Source organism: Stegostoma tigrinum, chromosome 16 (assembly GCF_030684315.1).
Source record: "Stegostoma tigrinum isolate sSteTig4 chromosome 16, sSteTig4.hap1, whole genome shotgun sequence".
Lineage (NCBI taxonomy): Eukaryota > Metazoa > Chordata > Chondrichthyes > Orectolobiformes > Stegostomatidae > Stegostoma > Stegostoma tigrinum.
The window spans coordinates 64,295,645-64,317,529 of record NC_081369.1 but is presented as its reverse complement, the minus strand read 5'-3'; the positions used below and the strand labels follow the sequence as shown (position 1 = coordinate 64,317,529).

The window sequence follows — 21,885 nt, the reverse complement described above, 5'->3', positions numbered from 1 at the left end:
CAGTTTAGGATATCTGGTTAGCATGGATGAGTTGACTGCAGGGTCTACTCCTGTGCTGTATAAGTCTGAGTCTCTGATGCATTCACCCTGACAAGGCTTTTCCAAAGAATGTATAGTTCAATCAAGTCATTTGTACACTTCTCATCTCCAACAGATACAAGACGAGCCTGCCTAACCTTCCCTCAGGAAGGCAGCCCACCGCACTCCAGGTATCAGCCTGGTAAACCAGTCTCTGAACTGCCTCGAACTCAATTACATCCTTCTATAAACAAGGTGACCAATACTGTATACAGTACACCAGATGTTGTCTCAGCGGCACCCTGTGTAAATGAAACATAACCTCTCTGCTCTTGTATTCAATCCCCCTCACAATCTAGAGGACTTTGGCTATTCAGCAATTAGTTGCTGCACTGCATTCTAACCCTTTGGCGATTTCTGCTATTATCACAATTTTGGGAAAGTGACTGCTGGGAAAATGATTCTCAAGCTCCACCATTCCCAGGCTTACCACAAAATGCCAATGATTTAAACCTGGATTTACCCGTCTGTTCAAATCAAACTAACAGAAAACACTCCAGATTCCTGCACTTAACAAGCGCTATTCATGACAAATGAGTAAATGTGATTTCACTACGACACAGCTAAGAATGTGACTCTACTGCTTCAAACCCTAAACTCCATTTTTGAACACCTGCGCACACTTACAGACAGACAAAAGCACATAAAACACGCGGTTTTATGGGTGCTGGGAAGACACGGGGAAGCACAGTTCATTAGCACCAGTCCATAGGGTTCATTGGGATGTTCCTTTTGCTTCCCAAGACCTAACATTCTTCCTTCCAGATTCTTGTTCTTTGTTGAAGACACAGCAGATTGACATGGGTTGTTCAATTTCAAACTTATTGTTTCAAGACAATGCTCACAGCAAGTAATGTAAGAAAACAACTCTCTCTCTTCAGGTACTTTGCCTGCAGAGAGAGACAGAAACACAGAACCTGCTCTTAAAGCAGTTCAGAGGGTTCTTGCCCTCCACTGTAAACCCCCAAACTGTTCACCCTGCCTAGGAGCCAATCAGAGAGCTGCCATCAGGTTGATGATGTCAGCATCCACTGCTGGTTGGACAAACCAGTCACTCCCCACACTCCCCAGTGCTGTGCTGTCTTTTCTCCCCGCCCCTCACTGCTTGTGAAGGAGCAGTGTAAACACAACACACAACCACTGCCTTGTTTTTAAGCAGTGCAGCAATTCCTTCCTCACTCCTCAGTTTTAAAACAGATCTTTCCCCGTTTCAGTCCATCATCAAAAATATAAGAAATTGCTGTTGACAAGCTAGAAATGGCTGCTTTCCAAACCTTGTTGAAAAGCCCAAAGGGCAGGACCAGATAAGAACTCACCAGGCTCATGTTCCTAAGCATAGACTCCACAGTCTCCCGGTCCATTCCTTCCTCCCAACCGGGTGGGTTCAACATCTGAACAGGACAGTGGTTAAAATCAGAGGTTACTTGTGCATCATTACTTTGCCTGAATAACAGCTGACTGTCACACTACCGGAACAGAACAGAGATCACCATGAAAGGTGCATTGGCTGCAACAGATGCGAAGCAGGGGGGCCGCCTCAATGCGTCAACGTCACCCCATGACACATATGTTTCAGCAGAGCGTCAGCCAATCAGTTGAAATCAGACTCTACGTTAACAGAGTCTCTATGAACAACAGCAAAAGGAACTCATGATTAAAACAACAGCAATATCTCCTGTTTAGAGCAAGATTATTTCACCAAAATACAACTAGAGGAAACCTATATAATCCAAGTTACAAAATTACTTGCAAACCCATCACTACCTTACACAGGGAGTGCACTCTTTCAGGCATTTTGACTGCAGAAAGAGGTGAGGTGTAATTGACAGGGAAATGAAATAATTAAATTCCACGAGGGACTTGGAACAATACATCTATGCAACCTTTGTTAAAATGAAAAGCAATGCAACATACATTTGGAATGCAAAAGAGGACAGTATTTCTAGCAGCAGCAGCTCAGAAAGGGGCTGCTGGCACATCGCAGGGATCCATGGAGACCGAAACAGGATTAACATTTCCAGGTTGGTCAACATTTGATGGAAGGTCATTTTCCTGAACCATAAACCGTGTTTCTCTCTCCACAGATAGCAGGAGCCTGCTGTGTTCATCCAGTTCTACACTTTGTTTTCTCTCTCCACAGGTAGTTTTTTAAAAAAATATTCATTCACAGGATAAGGGTGTCGCTGGCTAGAAGTCAACCACATTGCTGTAGGTCTGGAGTCACACGTAGGCCAGACCAGGTAAGGATGGCAAATTCCTTCCCACCAGGACACTGGTGGACCGGATGGGTTTTTCCGACAATTGACAATGGATTCATGATCATCATCAGAATCTTGATTCCAGATTTGTACTGAAGTCAAATTCCACCATCTGCCAAGAAAACCGAATGAACTGCGGATGCTGTAAATCAGGAAAAACAAAACAAAGTTGATGGATGAGGTCAGCAGGCCTGGCAGCATCTGTTAAGGGAAAAACAGAGTTAACGTTTCGGGTCCGGTGACCATTCCTCAGAAGTGGAAAAGGTCTGAGGAAGGATCATTGGACCCAAAACGTTTACTGTTTCTTTCTTCACAGATGCTGCCAGACATGCCGAGCAATTCCAGCAACTTTGTTTTTGCTGTCGTGGTTTGTTAGAGCCTTGGTCCCCAGAACATTACCAAGTTTAACAGATTAAAAGTCTGGCATTAATACCACAAGGCCATCACCTCTCTCTGATGGGCAGCAAATGGGAAAGGGGCTTGTGAGTGACTCTCAGGAGGAGGGACTACGCTCCAAATGTGGAAAGGAAAAATAAGCATTGGAATTGGAAGGGAAAAGATGTCCGTCACTCAGCTCCTAGGGCAGTCTGAGCTCGACAGCCATCAACTCCAGAGCCAACCAAAGGCTGTAATTAATCTCACCTTTGCTAACATCCAACCACATTCTTGATTGTTGACTCCCAACAGGTATGGAACCGAGTTGACCTCTTTTGCCTCAAGCAGTTGTCCTACCTCTCCGCGCAAGAAGACACCATCCACCACGACAGATAAAATTGCCTCGTTAGGAAAGAAAAGATGATATTTAACTGGAGATACCACTAACATTGCACATACTGTAACGCTGTCCAATACTCAAAGGATCCTCCCTAATGGTCAGAGTCACATTGATCACAGCAAAGAATATTCAGGGCATGTTGAAGAAGCAGCTGTCAATGACGTAATGTTCTGTAGATCAGAAAGTTGATTTATTTTCATTCTTAGAACATAGAACATAGAACAGTACAGCACAGAACAGGCCCTTCAGCCCACAATGTTGTGCCGACCATTGATCCTCATGGATGCACCCTCAAATTTCTGTGACCATATGCATGTCCAGCAGTCTCTTAAATGACCCCAATGACCTTGCTTCCACAACTGCTGCTGGCAACGCATTCCATGCTCTCACAACTCTCTGCGTAAAGATGGGATGTATGGGATATGGCATCAGTGGCAGGGCCAGCATTTATCACCTATCCCTAATTGCCCTTGGGAGGGTCACCAATTTGAACTAATGCAGTCCATGTGCTGTAGGTCGACCCACAATGCTGCCAGAGAGTTAGATCTGCTACTCTTGTCTTTCTAGACAGTGGAGGTTTAGGTCTGGAAGGTGCTGTCAAAGGAGCCCTAGTGAGTTACTGCATTGTGTCTTGTAGATGCACTGCTGTCAGTGGTGGGAGGAGTGAATAATGCCAATCACATGATCCCTGGAATGGCAGGACTGACATATGAAGGGAGATTGGATCAGTTAGGACTACATTCACAGGAATTTAGAAGAATGAAGGGCAATCTGATAGGAACCTACAAAATTCTAAGAGGAGTAGTCAGGGTAAAGCAGGATGGATGTTTCCAATGATGGGGAGTCTAGAGCTATGGGTCACAGATGAATAATGTGGGGTAGCGTACTTAGGATGTCTTCATGCAGAGTGTGGGGGTCCTGTGCAATTCATTGCCACAGAAAGTGGTTGAGGCCAATATACTGAATGTTTAAAGGAAGGACTTCGATTTAGTTCTTAGGGCTAAAGGGATCAAAGGGTACGGGGAGAAAGTGGGAACAGGGCACTGATTTGGATAATCAGCTATGAGCATAATGAAGGCTTGTGCAGGCTCAAAGGGCCAAATAGCCTATGCCTCGGCCTATTTTCCATGATTTTGTGTAAAGCCCGAAATAACTGATTGTCACCACTGTCAGCGAGACAACAGTTTGCAACAGCCAGAGGGAGGTGCAGGTCACAGTGAGAGCTGCAGTTGCTGGAGGGAGGGGGTAAGCTGGAATTGTAGAGCTGATCAAAACACAAAGCAGCACTGAGCCTGCTGCTGGTCGCATACACACACTGTGTCAGTACGAGCTAAGTGCACATACTGAGCTGTTTCTGGTGCTTGGCCAATCGGTGTTCAGCATGAACATTTGAGGAAAGAGCAGTGATCTTATTAAGAGGAGCTTTGACAGATGAACATTAGACAGTACATGCTATTTCTTTCATCAAACGCTTGCTGTACCTGCACGCTAACTTCGTTTCTACATTTTCACATCAGCACTTAATGAGGTCCTAGATTTTTTCCCTGCTCTCTCACTTCCAACCAGCTACAGCAAATATTTTCAATGGAAGGGGGCAGCTGACTGAAGGCAAACTGAGGTCACTGACTCCAACAAACCAAATAATCCAAGGGCCAGGACCTTCCTGCTGTGAGATTTGAATCCACAATTCAGCCAGCCTGGCCCTCTTTCCATAGCGAGAAGGATTTTTAATGACCGGAGAAGAGAAGAGAAGCACTAAGGCTAACAATGCAGGACACCTCCAGAGGCGTGAAGAGTAGGAGAGGAGACAAGAATAGTAGAAGTGGGGCTCAGTGGTTAGCACTGCAGCCTCACAGTGCCAGGGACCCGGGTTCGATTCTAGCCTTGGGGGACTGTCTGTGTGGAGTTTGCACATTCTCCCCGTGTCTGCATGGGTTTCCTCTGGGTGCTCCGGTTTCCTCCCACAGTCCAAAGATGTGCAGGCTAGGTGGATCGGCCATGCAAACTTGCTCGTAGTGTTCAGGGGTGTGTGGGTTATAGGGGGATGGTTCTGGGTGGGATGCTTCAAGGGCCGGTGTGGACTTGTTGGGCCGAAGGGCCTGTTTCCACACTGTAGGGAATCTAATCTAATCTAACTGATTACTGTCTAAAGGGCACTATTGAATAAGCCCTGCGCATTTAGGATGTGACAGTATGTTTAGTCTTGAATATAAATGTAGGTCAGACCGCAGAAGGATGGCACCTTTGCTTCCCTAAAGGCTGTCTCCCAACAAGTAACATTAGGCTCTTAATTGCAGAAATCTTTTAAGTTGAATTCATATTCCATCATGGTGGGAGCGAAACCCAGGTTCCCAGAGCCTCACCTATGTTTCCAGATTAATAGCCTCGTGGGAGCACCATCAGGCCATCACGGCCGAAAAGTGAGATTGAGAAAAACGGTGGGGGGCGAGAATGGGTCTGTACATAGATCATAGAATCCCTACAGTGTGGAAACAGGCCCTTCTGCCCAAAAGGTCCACACCGACCCTCACAGCATCTCACCCAGATCCATCCCCCTATAAGCCACCTAATCTACACATCTCCGAACACTACGGGCAATTTAACACGACCAATTCACCTAACCTGCACATTTTTGGACTGTGGGAGGGAACCCACGTAGACAATGTGCAAACCCCACACAGACAGTTGCCTGAGGGTGGAATCGAACCCAGGTCCCTAGTGCTGTGAGGCTGCAGTGCTAATCACTGAGCCACCGTGCCACCCCTGAGATACAGAGGTGAAACAGGAAGGGAAGAATGATGAATGTGCACCATACTTGGGGAGGTTTCGTAATGTTCAACAATTCCTCTTCAGACAGCTTCTTTAGACAATCAACAATTTCCCGGGAATCATCAGTGTCACAGCCGCTGGCATTGGCGATAATCTGTACAGAGTTTCAATTGAGACCAACAGTTACTGAATTTCATCAACAGACCACTCTATGACCATCAACTTCAATTCCCCAGATTGGAGGCCAGTGCTATTGGATTCTGAGCTGGATCTGAGAGGGCTGCGATTCCTAGGGATGGAAATGAGGTCTCAGTTGTGTAAAGCTCAGCACCTGGAGTAACTGGCTCACATTGACAAGAGGCTGGATCAATTGTGGTTTTCAGAAGGGAACTGAATAATTACCTGAAGATCAAAGATTTGCAGCGCGATGAAGAAAGGACGGGTGAGTGGGACTTTGTAGAGGTCCTTGCAGGTAAATGAACAGCTGGCTGAAAGGGGTCCCTCTATGTTCTAACCCTGGCTTGTGCAATGCTGAGCCTATTTCCAGAATCCTGCCCCCTGTAGGTGTCCCCCCAGTTCAAGGGGCCCTCAGTTCAAAACACAGCTCAGTGCAAGTCAAAGATTCTGCAAGAACCAACTCTTCCAATCTCAGGAAATTTCCCTCCCACATTTGCTGCACAGTGGATTCCAGGGGCATGTTACAGCATGAAACTCCGAGTGGATTGTATGAATGTGGTATAGTGTAAATCCATGGAGCATGGATTTCAGTGAACTACAGCCTGAGGAATATATTCTTGGGACCCTGTATGTTGTGAATCTGAAAAGTCTTGAATCATCAGGATCTATTACACGGTGAATCTTCTGACAGCTGATGCTAGGGATCTGTTACAGGCTGTGCTCAGATCTCTCCCCCTAATCACTGTGTGTGACTGGCCACATGTAACAATGTAAAGGGGGCTACAGAACCGAACAAGCTGCCCACACATTCCAAAGCAAAATCCTGTTGTTGTAATATTGTTTGGCTCCTTTGTATTTTTAAAAACATTTTAAATCAAATTTCGTCACTGTGAAATGAAGAAAATGCCTCAAATTTTAAAAAGTCTAACTCACCAGAGCCATTGATTTCGGATCAGGATGCATTCCAAGCTTGATTAAAGCAGTGCCACTTTCTGATATTGCCCTGTGAAACAGACCAGAGGACAAAGGAGAAACAAGCTGGAAAACAAGAGAGAGAGCAGCCATTAGCTTAGGCCCTTTCTAAAGACCCCTCTTCCCAAGCCGTTCATCTGAGCCAGTCTGATACAGGACCAGGGGGGTATCGGACATCTCAGCTGGAGATGCATCTCTCCCTACCTGGTGTAGGATAGAGATTCAGCTCCCCAGGACATTGAGAAAAAGAGGCTAACATAATGTTAAAAGGATTGGAATTTAACAGTGAGAAAGTGGATATTTCAGCTGTATACAGCCCTGGGCAAAATCCAGCCAGAATATTGGGAAGCATGTCTTGGGAAAACACTATTCAACTTCAACAAAGTACTGAAAGCATCCACCAGAATCAGGTCAGAGGAAGGGTCACCGGACCTGAAACGTTAACTCTGTTTTTACCTTCACAGATGCTGCCAGACCAGCTGAGCTTTTCCAGCAACTTCTGTTTCTCTTCCTGGTTTACAGCATCTGCAGTTCTGTCAGTTTTCACCAGAACCATGTCGGGTGTTATACAGAGTGAGGACAGGCTGTAGCAAGGTGCACTTACATTTAATAGAAACCCTACAGTATGAAAGCAGGCCATTCAGCCCAGCTGGTCTACACCAACCCTCTGCAGATCATCACATCCAGACCCACCCCCTATCCAATCCCTGATACCCTGCATTCCCCAAGGCTAACCCACCCAACCTGCACATTCCTGGGCACTATGGGCAATTTAGCACGAGAATTCCCAGAAGCACGGCATTCCAACCGGAACTCCATCAACAAACACATTGATTTGGAGCCCATCTACCACCCTCTGAGAAAAAGAACAGGAAATGACATCAACAACGCAGGAAATGACATCACCGACCCAAGGAAACCTAAACAGATAAATAGAAAGTGGGACATAACACCGGCGCTTCACCGGAGGCTCACTGATGATGTTACCTAGAAAGGTGACGCAACGTCTGAAAACGAACCTTCCAGCTCAGCAAGCAAACTCACATCCAGGCTCCTCCTCTTTTACTGTAAACTCCCAAATTACTCACCACAGTTGATGTGTCTGCAAATCATTTGTTTCGTGTGAAAATCTAAAATTACAGCTAGGTTATTGAGCTGTGATGTCAGGAGGTGCTCCTTCGCACAGATTGGAAAGTCTAGAATTGGATACATTGCCTCAGGTTAGAGGCAGGATGATTGAGGGGGGTAATCTTTACACCGGAAACCCATTTAAGATCATCAGCCAGGCCCACAGTGTGATGTCTTTGGTGCCGGTTAGAAACTACATACATTAATATTTAGGACCCTGTGTAATGGGGACAACGGGGTTTGGACAGATATTACACCTTTTTGCAGAAAAGTGGATCATGGAGTCAATAAACATTTTTCTATTATTTGTGGGACATGGGTGTCACTGGCTGGGCCCAGCATTTATTGCCTGTCCCTAGTTGCCCCTTGAGAAGGTGGGAGTGAGCTGCTTTCTTGAATTGCTGTAGGTAGACCCACAATGCACTGAGGGTGGGAATTCCAGGATTTTGATCCAGCGACACTGAGGGAACAACGATATATTTCCAAGTCAGGATGGTGAGTGACTTGCAGGGAAACTTGCAGGGGAACATGTTCCTATGTGTCTGCTGCCCCTTGTCCTTCTAGATGGAATTGGTTGTGGGTTTGGAAGGTGCTGCCTGAGGATCTTTGGTGAATTTCTGCAGTGCATCTTGTAGATGGTACACGCTGCTGTTACTGAGTGTCGGAGGTGGGGGGAGTGGGATGCTTGTGGATGTGGTGCCAATCAAGCGGCTGTTTTGTCCTGGATGGTATCAAGTTTCTTGAGTGTTGTTGGGGCTGCAGTCATCCAGGCAAGTGGGGAGTATTCCATCACACTCCTGACTTGTGCCTTGTCGATGGTGGGCAGGCTTTGGGGAGTCAGGAGGTGAGTTACTCACCTCAGCTTCTGACCTGGTACATATCCCTGGCAATGTCCAGACCAATCAGAATTGGCCAATCTGCCCTGGGAATTAATTTTGCCAGTTAACTGCTCTTGCAGCTTCTCCATCCAATGTACCCCCAATCAATCAGTATCCTCTTCCCAAGCTTTCTGAAACAATGCGCTGAACGAGTTGTGAGAATCTCAAACTAATTGCCAGAGGGGGTGGTCAAGGTAAATACTGTCGATGTGTTTAAAAAGGAACAAATGACAGAGAAAACAATAGGATCTGTCGTTGAGTTCTGAGGAAGGGCCACTGGACCCGAAACGTTAGCTTTGCTTTTTCCTTCACGGGTACTGCCAGACCTGCTGAGCTTTTCCAGCGACTCTGTCGCTGTTCAGGATCTTTTGTTGGTGTGATGGTGAAGCAGGGCTATCAGGAACAGTTGGGCTGAATGGCTTGTTCCTGTCACAATGAGAAAAAGGTCATTCTTCTGCGAGGATGAAGGTCAACATCTCGTGTTGGGACAAACTGGCTTCACAGGCTCTTTAGCTTAACCACGAGCAACGGGCAGAACATGTAACATCAGGCTGTAGGAGTAATAACCAAAACATTTCAGACTGAAAGAGTGAGAATAAAGACCAACGACGTACATGGAATGAAACACTAAATGCACCAGCAGATTCTCCAAATATGGTCACCAGGCCTGGGTCACCTCCAAAGTTCTCAATGTTTTCCTGAACCCACTTCAACGCTGCCACTTGATCGAACATGCCCCAGTTTCCTGGCAGATGCTCATCCCCTGTGCTGAAGATAGAACATCAGGCAGAAATTGTTGTGTGTGACACTTGCAACAACAACAACAAAAACAACCTGCATTTATAAAGCATCACCAACATAGTAAATCATCCCAAGCCACTTCACTGGAGCTTCATCAAACAACATTGGATAGGGAGACAAACTTCAGTCAATGAGATTGATTTTACTGAGCATCTTAATGGAGAGGGAGGTGAAGAGATTGCAAGGGGGGGGGGGGGGGGGGGGAGTCTCAGAACTCCCGAACTTAGGTCCCAGGCAACTGAAGACACGGGCAACTTGAACATCAGGAACATCCAAAAGGCCAGAGTTACAGGAACGTGGATGTCAGAGCGTTATGGGAGTGGATAGGATTAGAGAGATTGAGAAGTCACACACTCTCCAACAGTGTCGAAAGAGGCTGTTTGGCCCATCAGCCAACAACATCCCACCCAAACTCAGCTCCTTCCCTATTCCTGTAAACCCACATTTCCCATGGCTAGAAAATCGCTAAAGATTCACAATATTTCACTGCACTTCAGTCCGAAATGCTCATGTCCCCACCCTCCCACCTGCGACTACCATCAAGATCACCCAAGTTGACAGGGTTGTAAAGAAGCTGTATGGTGTGTTGGGTTTTATTGGCAGGGAAATTGAGTTTTAAGAGGCATGAGGTTATGCTGCAGCTCTATAAAACTCTGGTTAGGCCACACTTGGAATATTGTGTTCAGTTCTGGTCACCTCATTACAGGAAAGATGTGGAAGTTTTAGAGAGGGTGCAGAGGAGATTTACCAGGATGTTGCCTGGACTGGAGCGCAGGTGTTATGAGGAAAGGTTGATGGAGCTAGTCCTTTTTTCGTTGGAGCGAAGAAGGATGAGAGGTGACTTGATAGAGGTGCACAAGATGATGAGAGGCAAAGATAGAGAGGATAGCCAGAGACTTTTTTCCCAGGGTGGAAATGGCTGTTAGGATGGGGCATAATTTTAAGGTGATTGGAGGAAGGTATAGGCGAGATGTCAGAGGTAGATTCTTCACACAGAGAGTGGTGGGCGCGTGGAATGTGCAGCCAGCTGTTGTAGTGGGGTCAGATACTTTAGGGGCATTTAAGCAATTCTTGGATAGGCACATAGATGATAGTATAATATAGGGTGTGTAGGTTAGTTTGATCTTAGTTGGATAATAGGTTGGCATAACATTGTGGGCCGAAGGGCCTGTACTGTTCCATGTTCTATCACTGAGTCTGGGAAAACAACCGCTACACTGTCTTGACTTGGCTTCTCCTTGAGCACTCGTTATGGAACCCACAATTCAACGTGCCAGCAAACCACACAATGAGAAGTGTGGATAAGGCCGGGCGGCTTTTGTTCAGATCTCTCAGCTGCTGCCAACCTTCCTGATCATCTCTTTGCATTTACCTGAGGAACCCAAGCATTCCCAGCCGATACTGGATCGCCACAACCACCACGTCCTCATAAGCCGCAAGTGACGTTCCGTCATAGAGGGATGCGCTTCCTATTACGAACCCACCACCATGGATCCACACCATAACCTGATGGATAGAACAGGATCTGGTTAGAATATCAGAAGCACTCTCCGGGATCTGGTCTGAATCTAGCTACTGGGTGATTGGCCTAAGGGGGCTGAGTTGGATTCAGGTCTTGCTTGATCATGAACAGCAGTCTGCTCACTGTAACAACGCATCTGTTATCTTTTAATCGAAAGGATCCAAAGTGTGGAGCTGGATGAACACAGCAGGCCAAGCAGCATCTCAAGAGCACACTGAGATGCTGCTTGGACTGCTGAGTTCATCCAGCTTCACACTTTGTTATCTCCTTTCAATTAAAAAGCTGCTCTTGGTGATTTAATCACAAAAACCAGCCAATAGAATTTTTATCATAGAGTTATACAGCGAGGAGACAGACCCTTTGGTTCAAATTGTAGCAGTAACGAGGTTGGAGAGGACATGAAGGGGCACTGCGCTTTGTTACACTGCAATCTGATATCAGGAAATTTGATTTTCAAAAAGGGCAATCAACAATTGGAATAAAATTAAATCCAAAACAAGTTAGGAGCAATCGAGAACACAAAGCCACAGATTGAAGGTGATTAACAAAGAAAGCAATGCGGGCAGGAGCAAGTGGTTCATGGTCTGGGATGTCCTGTCTGAGAGTGTGGGGCAGGCAGGTCCCTTTGCACCTTTCGTAAAGCAGTTGGGCCATAATCTGAGATGGAAATTCTCTCACGTCTAGAGGGAGTAGGGAGGGCACGGGCACAACACGACTTGCTCCTTCAGAGAACCAGCATAGACACGATGGGGTGAAAGGCCTCCTCCAGTGCTGTGGCCATTCTCCGATTCTACAGAATCCATTTGCCACACTGTATTCATATCAACCAATGGTAAACAGCCATCCAATGCTCTTCCCACTGATGCCTCTCCCTGACATCTTCCAACTTTGTCAATTTCAAATATTTCATCCATTTTCCCTTAAAATCTTCAATGCTGTCAGCCTCAACTGCTCCTCCTCGGCCTGGCTTCCCAGGTTCCTCTGTCCCTGTGTATAAAGACATTTCTCCTAAACTCTGTCACTCTCAGAACTGTTTTCATTGATGGTACTTCCTCAATCAGTCTCTCCTGCATCTCTCCATGGTACAACCTCGCAGCCTTCATTCCCATAGGAGGAACATTCCCAGTCACTCAAGTCTCTGAGAGATGACAGAGTCTCATCTCTGGCATCAGGTTGACTGATCCAAGCTGTTGTATTACTCACTCAGGCACAATGACACTGTGTGTGTGTGTGTGTGTGTGTGTGTGTGTGTGTGTGTGTGTGTGTGTGTGTGTGTGTGTGTGTGTGTGTGTGTGTGTGTGTGTGTGTGTGTGTGTGTGTGTGTGTGTGTGTGTGTGTGTGAGAGAGAGTGAGAGAGAGAAGCTGGATTGGACAATGACCTGTCATGTGGTCCCAAAACTGTGAATAAGGTCTAGTATAATCTCTGTTATAAACATGACATGTGCCGAATAGTATCATTCCTTTGGTATTTTCTTTGCTAATTCTATTGTCCTCCTGTTTGGCCCTTCGAATTTCTCCTATAGTAAACCTCACTCAGGTGCATCTTCAATATAGTTTAAAGTTTTGAATTTAGTTCAGTTCTCGACTTTCATAGCAGTAGACGTTTTGCTTGCTCCCATTTCATCCCACAGCAACGCACTGTTTCTCTGCCAAGTTACTTTGAGCTTTACCCCTTCTTATCTGATAAAACTTTGCCTTGTTAAAGTCTAAATCACAATTTGTTATTTGTGATCTGGCACTGTCTAATTTTGTCGTTGGTTTCTATTAAGCAATTGTTCCTTTATCCTCAGCATATTGCTATTGGATGAGAGACCCTTGTGATTGTCTTCACTTCTTCAAATGTCAAGTCCCAAGTTCAAGTCCCACCTGCTCCAGAGTGTGTAATTACATCTCTGAGCTGCATTGCAAAATATCAATTTGTCTTGGATTGTACAAAAGCCAGAATGTTTAGGTGAGGAATCAGAAGGAACCATTATTGATCCAGCAATTCCAGTGTTCCTAAGCTGACAATCTGTTGCAATCTTGAGGGAATACAGATTTGGTGGAGATGCATCTTCTGTTCTGCCTGTTCTAGATGGTTCAGCAAATGGGGCGCACCATTGAAAGAGCAAGCAGCGAGCTCCACACTCAGATCACCCACTCATTAATCTTGTTTCTGTTAATGGGATCTTGCTGTGCACAAAACCAAAGGCCACATTTGATGATAAATTACCAGCAATTCCATTGCAAATTATACAGAAGAAATATCAAAAACTAATAAGACCTTGTTAAAAATGTAAACAAAGTTTGGCAGTTAACTCTCAGTCATCATTAACTAGTACATATTCCATTATAAAACCTTGTCAATCAAATTTTGCGCATTCTGCTCTTGTTAAGTAAAAATGTTGCTTTCCCTTTATGTTGTTATTTCATGCAAATTGTCTGGATGAATGCAAGATGAAAGTTTCACCAAAGCTGTCTCTTTACAGCGATTTCATGCACTATACTAACACGTGACAATAAATTTATGAGACTTGAACTTGTCTTTGACATGCTCAGGAAACATTGGAGGCAGTTAATTTGCAACAGCCAGGCCCCACAAATCACCAGTTTTAATGATATAAATTGAAGGATAACTGGTACCCCCCATTCCCCCAGAAGATGTCCCGGGTCTTGTTCAACATAGTCAGATATTTTTCATCTTTCTGTGAGGGCTCAGTGAACACAGAACAGTGCAGCTCAGTAACAGGCTGTCAACACAGCACCCCCAGCAGTGCAGCACTCCCTCCGCATTACACTGGTGCATCAGCCAGAATGTATCTTCAACTGTCTGAAGTGGGACTCGAACCCACAATCATTTGACTCAGAGGTGAGGGTGCAGACACTGAACCACAACTGACACCATCAGCACAAGGAATGGGAATATTGACTGATTTCTCTCCTTCCTAATGCAATAACACTGAGGCCATTCACAGTGACGGTTAACTCTCCCTGGTCGGGCTTGACTCAGGGACACCTGCAGGAAGTGGTGGGCATCACCTCCCGTTCTCTCAGTCTCGGGGGGGATGAGATGCTCTGACCTACGACCTTCCATGGTGGCCACAGGTTTGTGTCATGGTCCAGGGTGGAATTACAGCTGACAGTTTACTCACAGGAAGTCTCTTATTCTTGTCCTTTGGTCCGACAGGTGTGTACACATTCAGGTACAGACAGTCCTCACTCGATTTACTGGGAACAAAATCGAATGCGATCAATTCCTTCAGAGCCTCTGCTGCAGCTCCATCTTGTAGACATCTGAGGGATGTTGGAAAGACAGAAATAGATTCCACGTAGACAGCATTCTGAAACATACTGTTGTGGCAAGGAGATGGCAATAGGATTGGACCAACACCGAGAGGGTCTCAGTTCAAATCCCATGACAGCAAGTCTGAATCCAAGGCACAAGCAGAAATCGTTGGAGAAACTCAGCAGGTCTGGAAGCATCAATGAAGAGAAACAGATTTCAGTTCTGAAGGAGGGTCACTGGATTGGAAACATTATACTGCTTTCTCTCCACAGATGCTGCTTGGCCTGGTGAGTTTCTCCAGAAATTTCTGCTTTGGTTTTAGTTCTTCAGCATGTGCAGTTCTGTTTTACCAAAAATAAGTACATCTGGTTTGTGTGTCAGTCTGATTCACTTTGTAAAAATGCATCCAGACAGCTCAGGGTGGAGAATTCATTAACAATAGCTGCAAATAAACCCTCCACAAGTTCTGTATCTTTACCTCCATGGTACTGCGTCTGCCACACTTTCAGAACAGGTCCCTGCAGGAGGAATCCAAACCCAAAATGCCCAAATAAGCAGATCCTGTCTGAAAGTGCAGCCTCTGACAATGCAGCACTCCCTCAGCACTGCAGTGGCGCTGTCAGCTTTGTGTGGAGTGTTTGGACACTATCCTTCATTACAAAATTCTTGGAAATTGGAGAAAAGGGCTGTTTGATTGACAGACAAGAATCATCTCGTCGGCTGATGAAGCTGTGTGATTGGGTCATGGCAGGTTGGGTGCCATGAAGACAGTGTTCTGTGACTAATGGCAGGATGTGGTGTGGGGTAGGGGTCTGGGAACTGAAGTCAGGATGTCACACGATTAAACCCCAGGAATTATGTCCGATCACCTCACCAGGCCTGAGCCCCTGTCACACAGACCCTTGCTCTTACCCAGGAGGCTGACTGGTCGCCTCTCTGGTCCCGGTCCATGCTTCTGCTGCCTGGGGGGCTGTGAACCTGAGGGGTCCAATCGGTGGCTTCGCAAAAGGGATGCCCAGGTAGTTATAGACGGGTTTAGCAGTCCCCTTCACAGACACTTTCTTCCCCTCCAGCTTCCCATACTTTGTTACGACGACTGGAGGCTCCTCATTGGCTTCTGAAAGGAAATATATCTGTCAATGTCACAGATTTCAATTGCTGAACCACATGCCCATCTTCCCTTCTCAGGTTAAAAACAGAGGAGAAACACGAGCTGTAGGTCATTCAGTCCATACAGCCTGCACCACCATTCAATGTGGTCAGTGTTGCTCTCTATCACTATCTCACATACCCACTGATGCCTTTCACATCTGCAAATCTAGTTCTCCCTTCAACATATTTAGCCGCTTTTCCTCCACTGTTTTATGCTGCGGAGAATTCCACAGATTTACCAGCCTGACTGAAGAAATTGTTTGGGGTTTGCTGTGGCTCAGTGGGACGTACTCTCCCCTGCAAGGCAGAATGTCATGGGCTTCAACTCCCGCTCGACAGATCCCCCTGTATGCCGATACATCACTGACCGAGTACTGCCCTGTCAAAGACCCCAGCTTGGAGATGTCATGTTAAACGGAGGTCCCATCTGCCCTCCCTGGTGAATGTAAATGGTCTGATAACTGCTGTCCTTCACCAATAGACATAAAAGATCTGACAAGCACAATTCAAAGAACAGCAATCGGTTTATGGTTAGGGTACCACAGGGAGTCCTACTGGGTTTCCTAGGTAATAGTTTTCGCTCAATTGTGAGGGCTCACTTGGGAAAGTGGGAAGTGCGAATACACAAGTCCGAAGTTTTTAAAATGTATTCAAGGCTGAGATAGACAGAATCTGCTTGTTCTGTGGGTCTGGACATTTCTCACCCGTCTATCGTAAATATCTGAGCTGTTCTCCTATTCTCTTTCTGCTTTCGGTTAAAGACAATAGCAGAAACTGGTGAGAGAAAATAACTGCTTTCTTCAGGCTTTAATTCCTTTACCCGCAGAGAGATGGAGGTCTGGATGTTTCTCACCCATCTATCATAAATATCTGAATTGTTCCCCAGCCCAGGGGCCAACCAGAGACTGGTTGCCAAGCTTATGTGCAAATCAATCAGTAATCTGTTGCTAGACAAATCTCACTGTGCACACACCTCCCAGGTGCCATGGCATCTTCTTTCTCCTCCCACCTCTGCTTGCAAAGCAACTGTGTAAACACAACTCCTAATGACTTCCAGTAACCCTTCCCCAGTTCTTCGTTTTATCACAGTCCTTCTCCTATTTTAGTCCAAAATGAAGAAGAATTTTGAAAAATGTAGTCTTCACACAGTCAGCACCTTTAAATAAGATTACCGGGTTATTTATCTCTGGTGCATGTGGTGTGCAGGCCAGCTGCTGCATGTCCTACATCATTGCTAGACTTGAAATCTACAACATGGGCTGTAAGATGATTTGGAGAAGACTTGTACAGACGCAATTTGTTCCTTTCTTTTCCTTCTCACCTGCTTCCGTTTACTTTCCCAACCTATGGTGACCACTAATGTTCAAATCTTCAGTTTGATGAACCCAAAGCATCCAAAAATGCACTCAAGATGTCAAATCTCTTTTTTTTTTAATCACAAAGACTCAGTGATTTGCTGATTGATTGATTTTACTGTCATGCGTGCCGAAATACAGTGAAAAGCTTTGTTTACCAGTGGTACAGGCGGATCACAGCAAATGAAGGATGTACAGAACAAAAAGACTTAGAGGCATACAGGGTACATTATTTGAGGCTAGAGTCCATGCAGCAGTCTGATAGTGGCCGGGAAGAAGTTGTTCCTGAACCTGCTGGTGCGTGTGTTCAGGCTTCTGCGTGACAGAAGAGGTTGTCGGAGATCATTACCGGGGTGCGATGGGTCTTTGATGTTGTCCGCCTCTCTGTGCCAGTGAGCCGTGTAAATAGCGTCCATGGATGGAAGGTGGGTTTCTGTGATGGTCTGGCCTGTGCACAGCACCTTCTTACGGCCCTGGGCAGAGCAGTTGCCGTACCAGCCGTTATGCATCCAGACAGTGTGCTACCGCCTTGTTTTCCAAAACTTGGGATGTGATTCCACAGCTGTCTTGTTGACTGCATAGTAAGAAACCTTACGCTCTGCTGATTTTTGTCAAGGGCAAAGTCACTTGTGTGCAGTTTGATTCAGCAACAACTTAGAAACGCTCTTTCGACAGCACCCTCATGACCACTACCAGCTACACAGGCCAGGACAGCAGATACACAGGGGAACACCAGCATCTGCAAGTTCCCCTCCAGGCCACTCATCAACCTGACTCATGACTGTATCCGAGATAACAAAGTGTGGGGCCGGACGAACACAGCAGGCCAAGCAGCACCTCAGGAGCACAAAAGCTGACGTTTCGGGCCTAGACCCTTCATCAGAGAGGGGGAGGGGGAGAGGGTTCTGAAATAAATAAGGAGAGGGGGAGGTGGACCGAAGATGGATAGAGGAGAAGATACGTGGAGAGGAGAGTGTGGGTGGGGACGGGATAGGTCAGTCCGGGGAAGACAGACAGGTCAAGGAGGTGGGATGTGGTAAGTAGGTGGGAAATGGAGGTGCGGCTTGATATCCCACCTACTAACTCGTCCTGCCTCCTTCACCTGTCCGTTCTCCCCGGACTGACTTTTTCCCTCCCCACCTTCCCACCCACACTCTCCTCTCCACCTATCTTCTCCTCTATTCATCTTCAATCTGCCCCCCCTCCCTATTTATTTCAGAACCCACTTCCCCTCCCTCTTTTCTGATGAAGGGTCTAGGCCCAAAATGTCAGCTTTTGTGCTCCTGAGATGCTGCTTGGTCTGCTGTGTTCGTCCGGCTCCACACTTTGTTATCTCGGACTCTCTGCAATGACATCTGCAGTTCCCATTATCTCATGACTGTATCTGAGTTGTCTTCCTCACAGAACTAAATGCATATCTGTATCCTAAGGACTGCAACGGTTGAAGGAGGCAGCTTGACACAATCTTCTCTGGAGCAACTATTGATGTACAATAAATGCTGGTCCAGCCAACAGCACCAATGTCCTGTGACTGGAGTTTTTAAAAAGCACACTTGGTGAGAAATAGATTGAAGGGTCTTAAGGAATCATGAGGATTTTTAGAGATGTACAGAAAAAGAAAAATCCTGCATAGTAACTAAGTATGGGTAAAGCAAAGTAGTTGTTGCAAACTCCTTTCCTGGGTCACTGACACTGTCCTTTTCTTTCATCTGAAACAGATGGGCCGTAACCTTCTCCTTGGGATTGCTACCCTGAGATGAATCCAACCACATCATCACCAAGACAAGCTATTTCCACCTGTTATATTGCCTAATTTTGGCAAAACCACAATTCATCTGCTGCTGAAATCTTCACTTTTTACCTCCAGACCTGGCTATTCCAACAGCCCAGCCACCAGCCTCCAATGAGCCACGTGACCGCAGAACTGGAGAATGGTTACCATACAGAAGGAGGCTATTCAGCCCATTATATGTGGGCCAGCTCCCAGAAGGAGTGACACACCTTCTCCTTCTCCAGGTAATCCTTTATCGATAACATTCTAATTTAAGTCTGTGTGCACACAGACAGCATAATGCAGCTAGGAAGAGAGGAACATAATAATTCAGTAGTCATGAGTGGCGCTGATACAGGGAAGGATGAAATCAAAACGTACCGAAACATCTTAGTCTCAACACTAACAATGTATCGGAGCTGTCTTGAAATTAATGCTAACAAGAGCAGGGGTGTACTGGTGAGGCTGTATGAGGCGCTAGTCAAATCACAGCCTTGAGCCCTCTATCTGAGGGAAGTCCCATTCACCCTGTCCTGTTTCTATAACCCTGCAACTTGTCCTTCTCTGCAAGTGCTTATTCAATTCCCTCTTGAAAGTCTTGATTGTAAATAAGCTTCTCTTTATGTCACTACTGCTTCTTTTCACCAATCTGCTTAGATCAGTGCCCTCTGTTTCTTGACCCTTCTGCCCACTCTCCCCAGGCCTTATGTATTTGTGAGCACTGCTATCGAATCTCCTCTCCTCTAAAAGACAACTGAAATCAGATGGGAGAACTGGAATGTGTGTATTGTAATTCATTTAATATTGGAACCAGACCAACTCCAATAACTGTGAAGGGCCATAGGATAAACAGACAGTCGGAAACACCTGTGCAACACAAAGGGAAGAATACACCTGGTGATACTGTGTAGAGTTAAAAGGATCATTTAACCTGGGGAAGAGATCATTGCCCTGATGGGGTTGGGTAGGAAAACACAAAGGGATGCCACATATGAAACGTATAGGATTCTGAGCGGCCTGGCGGCCCAGGTTCGATTCCACTCTGGTGGAGGGAGTGGGTGAGATGCACTTCAGAGGGTCAATGTGGACTTGCCATGCTGAATAGCCTATTTCCACACTGCAGGGATAAGTGTTAAGAAATGCACACTGGGCTTGGAGGGTCTGAACTTGGCAATCGGAGATGAGGGGCTGTTGGTAAGCTGGCTCAGGACTCTGTCAGTCACATCTTTATCCTTTTTATTCTTAAATTAAATCAAGATGGCACCGGATTGTGGTGAGTGTCGATACTTTCCATTGTATTTTACCATATTATTCACAAAAAATCAAGTGACGATAAATAAACTATTCATTCACTCTTATTTGCATTCTCCCCTTCATACACTCTCACCATCATGCAGCCTCTCACCCACAGATTCCCCACTCCAACGCCCCTTCCCCCTCCCCCAAAACCCTCTCCCTAACCCCACCCCCCCAGTCTCCCCCACCCCGCCCCTGGGCACCACACTCCTCCCAGTCACCTCCACCCTGCCCCCAGGCACCCCCATCCTGCATACTCCCCCAACCCCTCCCCGGTTTCTGCCACTGACCCCCCCCCAGTCTAGCCCCGCCCCCCCCAGTCTCCTCCACCACCCCACACCCCAGTCCCCCATCTCCCCCACCCCTCCAGTCTCCCCCAGTGTCCCCGACTTCCCAGTCTCCCCCTCAGCCCCTCCCCGTCGCCCCAACCCCCAAGCTCCCCCAGTGTCCCCCTCCCTCCAGGCTCCCCCACAGACCCTCCCCCAGTCTTCCCCACACACCCAGTCTCCCACAGCCCCTCCCCCAGGTCTCCCCAATCCCCAGTCTCCCCCACCCTCCCACACTGCCCCCGTCTCCTCCCCTCAGTCTCCCTCTCCCTGCCCCCACACCCCCCTCTCCCAGTCTCCTCCCCCCTCTCCACCCCCCTCCCCACGTCTCCACCCCCCTCCCCACACCCCTCCCCACACCCCCCTCCCCACACCCCCCTCCCCACACCCCCCTCTCCACCCCCCTCCCCACACCCCCCTCCCCACCCCTCCCCACACCCCCCTCCCCACACCCCCCTCCCCACACCCCCCTCTCCACCCCCCTCCCCACACCCCCCTCCCCACACCCCCCTCCCCACACCCCCCTCTCCACACCCCCCTCCCCACACCCCCCCTCTCCCCACACCCCCCCTCTCCACACCCCCCTCCCCACACCCCCCCTCTCCACACCCCCCTCTCCCAGTTTCCACCCCCCTCCCCACCCCCCCTCCCCCAGTCTCCACCCCCCTCCCCCAGTCTCCACCCCCCCTCCCCCAGTCTCCACCCCCCCTCCAAACCTGTGGTGTTGCCCGGCGAGCTGAGCGCTGCGATGGTGACCAGGACACAGAGCAGACGCTGGGGGTTGTTCGCCGCCATCAGCTGCGATGTCGCCGGGGACTGTGCGGGCTCGGGGCCGAGGGGCTTTGCAGGACTCTCCCCGGAGTCGGCAGGAGAAGTGCACCGGAGCCGGCAGGGGGGCAAAGGTGCAGAGTCCGCAGGGAGAGGGCGGGGACGGTAGGCGTGTGTTTGTCCCAGTCTGGGGGAGTGTCTCTCCCAAGCCTGCTCGGTTCCCTGAAGCCGGGCCAGAGACAGAGAGAATCCGGAGTTTGTGGGCGAGAGAGAAGTTAATGTTGAAATAGTGTCACTGCAGTCCGGGACAAACGTGTCTCAGTCTTTCTAAAAGGTTCATGATATCCAGGGGCGGGGGCCGGGGCTGGTGTCGGACGGGGTGGGGGGTGCTGGTGCCGGACTGGGGGTTTTCAAGGTCAAAAATCACCCACCAACAGGTTATAGTCCACCAGGTTTATGTCAAAACACAAGCTTTCGAAGCCTCACTCCTCCTTCGGCTGTTAGTGAGAAGCAGTATCAGACACAGTGACTTGAAAGGATTTATATGTACATATTAATCAACTAATACCTTCTCCGGACCCGAAACGTTAACTC

General features: G+C 47.5%; 1 protein-coding gene across 2 annotated transcripts in view; it reads right to left on the bottom strand.

Annotated features, from left to right (window-relative positions):
* The window catches only part of ces2b (carboxylesterase 2b), a 74,388-nt gene extending 52,798 nt beyond the window's left edge, over positions 1-21,590 (bottom strand). The window contains exons 1-9 of one of the 2 annotated variants that reach the window (XM_048546353.2): positions 21,240-21,590; positions 15,536-15,740; positions 14,490-14,631; positions 11,209-11,342; positions 9,650-9,803; positions 6,991-7,095; positions 5,927-6,034; positions 2,979-3,113; positions 1,395-1,469 (exon numbers count right to left, since the gene is read on the bottom strand). In XM_048546353.2, the coding sequence (XP_048402310.2) occupies positions 1,395-1,469; positions 2,979-3,113; positions 5,927-6,034; positions 6,991-7,095; positions 9,650-9,803; positions 11,209-11,342; positions 14,490-14,631; positions 15,536-15,740; positions 21,240-21,318 (1,137 nt within the window). In that variant the 5' untranslated portion in view covers positions 21,319-21,590. The remainder of the gene's footprint in view (positions 1-1,394; positions 1,470-2,978; positions 3,114-5,926; positions 6,035-6,990; positions 7,096-9,649; positions 9,804-11,208; positions 11,343-14,489; positions 14,632-15,535; positions 15,741-21,239) is intronic. The other variant, XM_059651787.1, reaches the window with a different exon arrangement.
* Positions 21,591-21,885: the final 295 nt, after the last annotated feature.